At 38.3% G+C, this 5,871-nt stretch overlaps 1 protein-coding gene across 2 annotated transcripts in view; it reads left to right on the forward strand.

The window, feature by feature from the left end:
- The window catches only part of DENND6A (DENN domain containing 6A), an 81,663-nt gene that overhangs the window by 27,877 nt on the left and 47,915 nt on the right, over window positions 1-5,871 (forward strand). For both annotated transcript variants that reach the window (XM_012802488.2, XM_023510713.1), the window contains exon 4: window positions 5,218-5,330. In XM_012802488.2, coding sequence (XP_012657942.1) covers window positions 5,218-5,330 — 113 coding nt within the window. The remainder of the gene's footprint in view (window positions 1-5,217; window positions 5,331-5,871) is intronic.

Raw genomic sequence — 5,871 nt, forward strand, 5'->3', positions numbered from 1 at the left:
GACTCGCTTGAGCCCAGGAGTTGGAGGTTGCTATGAGCTGTGATGCCACAGCACTCTACCCAGGGGGACAGCTTGAGGCTCTGTCTCAAAAAAAAGTTTCCCATTTTTTAGTGAATCATTAGAAAGCTATGATGTTCACAGCATAACTTTTAAATCTTAGATCTTTATACATGTTTAGTTTTCTTAGTAAGCATATTAGATAAGATCCTTGGAATTCAGTACAGTCATAGGTCACTTGTGATATTTTATTTAGCATCTTTGAATGTTATTGCTGGAAGTAACTTAGAGATTATATAATAGTAAGTATCCCTTGTTTTTCTTGGCAAGGAAATTGACATTAAGTCACATCTTTTGTTGTTATTTTGGTAAAAATCACACGACATATAATTTGCTGTGTTATCTCACAGTCCTGGAGGCTAAAAAAGAAAAACACATGAAAAAATAAATTTATCATCTTAACCATTTTCACGTATACAGATGGTAGTAGTGTTAACTGTATGCGCATTGTTTTGCAACAGATCTCTAGAACTTTTTCATCTTGCAAACTGAACCCATTCTCTCATACTTCTAGGAGGTAGGGGAAAAAAAACTATCCATTAACAACTCCACTTCCTCCCTCCCTTCAGCCCCTGACAGCCACCTTTTTGCTTCCTGTTTCTAAGATTTTGACTATTTTAGATACCTCAAATAAATGAAATGATGGTATTTGGTCTTTTTGTTTATTTGTTTCTGGCTTGTTTCATTCAGCATAATGTCCTCAGTGCCTATCCATGTTGTGTCACACTACAGGATTGCCTTCTTTTTTAACACTTAAAATATTCCATCATATGCTCATATCCCATTTTTTTGGTCCATTTTTCTATTCATCTATCTCTTAGCTATTGTAAATGGTGCTACAGTGGGCTAGATGTGTAAATATCTCCTAGAGACCTTGTTTTCAATTCTTTTAAATATATACCCAGAAGTAAGATTGCTAGATCATATGATAATTCTATTATTAATTTTTTTTTCTTTGAGACAGTCTCAAGTTGTTGCCCTAGGTAGAGTGCTCTGGTATTATAGCTCACAGCAACCTTAAACTCTTGGGCTCAAGAGAGTCTCTTGCCTTAGCCTCCTGAGTACCTGGGACTACAGGTGCCCACCATAGTGCCCAGCTATTTTTAGAGACAGGGTCTTGTTCTTGCTCAGGCTGGTCTCTAACCCATAAGCGTAAGTGATCTGCCTTCCTCAGCGTCTCAGAGTGCTAGGATTACAGGTGTGAGCCACTGCATCTGGTCTTTTTCTTAATTTTTAATTGGATATCTTTTTGTTTTTGTTATTGAGCTGTAGTTTTTTATATATTCTAGATGTTAACCCCTTATCAGTTTTGCAAATATTTTGGCCTATTTGGTAGGTTGCCATTTTACTCTGTTGAGTATTTTCTTTTTCTTTCTTTCTTTTTTTTTTTTTTTTTAAGAGACAAGAATCTCACTTTATTGCATCACAGCTCACAGCAACCTCCAACTCCTGGGCCTAGGCAATCGTCCTGCCCAAGCCTCCCAAGTAGCTGCGACTATAGGCACCTGCCACAATGCCCGACCAGTTTTTGTTGCAGTTTGGCCGGGCCAGGTTTGAACCTGCCACCCTCAGTATGGGGCCAGTGCCCTACCTACTGAGCAACAGGCACTGCCCGAGTATTTTCTTTTTTGAGTCATAGTCTCAAACTTTTGCCCTGGGTAGAGAGCGCTATGGCATCATAGCTCACAGCATCCTTCAACTCTCCAATTCTTGGGCTCAAGCGTCCTCTTGCCTCAGTTTTTCTATTTTAGTAGAGACAGGGGTCTCACTTTTTACTCAGCCTAATCTCAAACTTGTGAGCTCAATCTATCTACCCACCTCGGCCTCCTAGAGTGCTAGGATTTGGGTGTGAGCCATCATGCCTGATCTGTTGATTACTTTCTTTCTTGTGTAGAAGGTTTTTTCTTTTCTTTTGATTAAATAAATGAAACTTTGTCTAATGTTTGTAATGTTTTAAGTTAAGGTAAGGAAATCTTTTTTTTTTTTTTTTTAAAGCAAATATCTTTTTAATTTGGTGAGGTTCCAACAGCCCAAATCTAAACATAGAGACACGTGTCTTAGGGGCCGGACACTATTATAAGAGGGACTCTACCCAACAAATGCAAACACTGTAACCTAATTCTTTGTACCCTCAAATTAACCTGAAACAATAAAAAAAAAAATTTTGCCATGGAAATCTATTTTAGATTGTGTAGAAGTTTTTAAGTTTGATGTCTCATTTGTCTAGTTTTTCCTTTGACCTGTGCTTTTGGTGTTAGAATCCAAAAAGTCAGTGTCAAATTTAATGTTAGGTAGCTTTTACTGTATGTTTTCCTCTAGGAGTTTTATAGTTTGGGGGTTTATGTTTAGGTCTTTAATTCATTTATCTTTCTCAGAGATATTAGTGTGTATTTCTCTGGATGTGTTTCTTGCTTGCTTTCTTTTAGTTTTAAATGTCTTTTAAAGAGAAAAATTGAACCATCAGTATATAAATTTGTTGAACTAAAATAATACCAGACCCTTATCATAGAGTATTTTCCATTATCTCATGTTTTAGGTGTTTGCCTTATTTTTAAACTATCACCTCTAACAAGTAAACTAAATTGATTCACCTTCCAGTCCCCCACTTATTCCCTCTACCATCAAAGAAATATTAGTATCTGTAATTGCATTTAGATAGACATATTGAGTTGATATTTTAACAGGATTTAAAAAAAAAATTTTTTTTTTTTGTAGTTTTTGGCCGGGGCTGGGTTTGAACCTGCCACCTCCAGCATATGGGGCCGGCACCCTACTCCTTTGAGCCACAGGGGCCACCCGACTTTTAAAATTTTTTACTTTTATTTTTTAAATCAGGATTTTTTTTTCTTTTGAGATAGCATCTCACTGTCGCCCTCGGTAGAATGCCATGGTGTCACAGCTCACTGCCACCTCAAACTCTTGGGCTTAAGTGATTCTCTTGTCTCAGCCTCCCAAGTAGCTGGGACTACAGCACCTGCTACAATGCCTGGCTGTTTTTTTGTTGCAGTTGTCTTTGTTGTTTAGCTGGCCTGGGGGCCAGAGTCTCAAAACAAAACAAAGAGACAGAGTCTCACTTTGTCATCCTCAGTTGAGTGCAATGGTATCATAGCTCACAGCAACCTTAAACCCTTGGGCTCAAGTGACTCTCTTGCCTTAGCCTCCCAAGTAGCTGGACTACAGGTGCCCACCACAACCCCTGACTATTTTTAGATACTAGGTCTCACTCTTACTTAGGCTAGTCTTAAACCAGTGACCTCAGGCAATCTACTCGCCTTGGCCTCCTTGAGTGCGATTACAGGCATGAGCCACTGTGCCTGGCCTTAATGTTATTAGTTTTAAATATTGTTGTTGGGGAAAATCTGAGTGACATGCTACTTCATGTTTTTTATAGATTAATTTTTAGAATATTAATGATTTTTTGTGATTACTGCCTGATGTGGTAAAGTTTGTATGTTTATAAGAGGTTTGTTAAAATGATTAAGTTTAATAAATTGATTTTTAATTAAAATGCTTAAAGTAGTAAGTCTGTTACTTGTCTTCTTTCTGAGACTTTGTATTGTATCTTTTTATTTATTTATTTATTTATTTTTGAGACACAGTCTCACTTTGTCACCCTCGGTAGAATGCTATGGCATCATAGCTCCTAACTCTTGAGCTCAAGCAATTCTCCTGCCTCAGCCTCCCAAGTAGCTGGGACTATAAGCATCTACAAAATGCCTGGCTATTTTTAGAGACGGGGGAGAGGGGTCTTGCTCTTGATCAGATTGGTTTCAAACCTGTGAGCTCAGGCATTCCACCTGCCTCAGCCTCCCAGAGAGCTAGGATCACAGGCATGAGCTACTGCACCAGACCTTATTGTATCTTTTTTTTTTTTTTTTTTTTCAGTTTTTGGCTAGGGCTGATTTTGAACCCACAACTTCCAGTATATGGGGCTGGTTGCCTACTCCTTTGAGCCACAGGCGCCACCCCCCTTATTGTATCTTTTTTTTCTTTGAGACAAAGCCTCAAGCTGGCCCCCTGGGCAGAGTGCTATGGCGTCACAGCTCACAGCAACCTCCAACTCCTGGGCTCAAGCGAATCTCCTGCCTCAGCCTCCCAAGTAGCTGGGACCACAGGTGCCCACCACAACACCCGGCTATTTTTTGGTTGCAGCCGTCATTGTTGTTTGGCGGGCCCGGGCTGGATTCGAACCCACCACCTTAGGTGTTTGTGGCTGGCGCCTCAGCCACTTGAGCGACAGGTGCTGAGCCTTTTTCTTTTCTTTTCTTTTCTTTTTTTTTTTTTTTGAGACAGTCTTACTATGTCACCCTTGGCATCACAGCTCACAGCAGCCTCAAACTCTTGGGCTTAAGGGGCTTAAGCGATTCTTTTGCCTCAGCCTCCCAAGTAGCTGGGACTACAGGCAGCTGCCACAACGCCTGGCTGTTTTCTTGTTGCAGTTGTCATTGTTGTTTAGCTGGCCCAGGCCAGGCTCAAACCTGCCAGCCTCGGTGCATGTGGGTGGCACAGTAACCACTGTACTACAGGCACAGAGCCCGCTTATTGTATTTTTTTAAAAGAACTTTTTATTGTGAAATATGAAACATATACTAGGTGAAGAAATAGAACTTTTTGGCACCTCAAAAGCGCCTTCATACCACCTCTCAAACACTATCCCTCTCTTCTCTGTAAATGTAACCACTGTCTTTTCTTATAACAATAATTTTCTTGCTTTTAAAATACTTTTATTACCCAATTATGCATTCCTAAATGCTACAATTTAGTTTTACCTACTTAAAAAAAATTATATCAATGGATTTGGACAGTATGTGTTCTTTGGGGTTTGGCTTCTTTTTCCTCATTATTATGTATGTGAGTCAACATTATATGCAGTCCAAAAAATATGAGTCAAAAAATTTTTAATTACATTGGGAAGCAGAATAAGAAAAATAGTAAAGAGAGTAGGAGTTAAGAAGCCTATTTTACTTCTGTCTTTGCCTCTAAACCAATAAAGATGGATTTGAGGGAGTGATTTGAACTGTTAGGACTAATTTTTTTTCTCTGAAATATAACAAAATGGGTTAAAATGTTTGATAGGATTCTTCAGCTCTAAAATTGATGAAACTGGATAAGTAAATGTCTTAAGCTGTCCTTAATTTCTTTCATTTTTGTTTTCATTAGGTTGTCTTGGAGATACCCAGTTTTGTTTTAGATTTCGACAATCTTCTGGGAGGAGGGTGTCACTGCATTGTCTTCTGGATCAATTTGACAAAGATTTGCCAGTTTACTTAAAGGTTGGAAAAGTGGTCATAGAAATGTCCATGTGAGGAGTAAACTTTAAAACTCATTTATTCACTTACCTCTGATAGCTGTCAGACATATTTGCTTTTGTTTTGTTACCTATTATATAGCTGGATTTCCTCAGTGAGTCTTATTCATAAAGAATCAGTATGTGAATAAAAGAGAATTTGTAAAGTTACTATTCTTGAAACATTGTGTATTATAAAAATGGATTAGAATGTTGAGGTAATTTTCTTTCATTTGTTAATAATTCTTGGTTTCGATGTGTGGGTAGAGTTTACTATGTAATAATCATCCAGAGTTGAGATGTTCATTCCCTGTGGTAATCCCTATGTTACTTGTGATAACATATAGTTATCTCTTTTTGATTCTTTAATGAGCTTTGATTTATAGTTACTATTTATTAAAACATTTTAATAATTCAGATGATTTTTTTTTTATTTTTTTTGAGACAGAGCCTCAAGCTGTCACCCTGGGTAGAGTGCTGTGGCATCACAGCTCACAGCAACCTCCAACTCCTGGGCTCAAGCGAGT

This window comes from Otolemur garnettii, unplaced genomic scaffold, assembly GCF_000181295.1.
Source record: "Otolemur garnettii isolate 467f Iridium unplaced genomic scaffold, OtoGar3 scaffold00015, whole genome shotgun sequence".
NCBI classification, from domain to species: domain Eukaryota; kingdom Metazoa; phylum Chordata; class Mammalia; order Primates; family Galagidae; genus Otolemur; species Otolemur garnettii.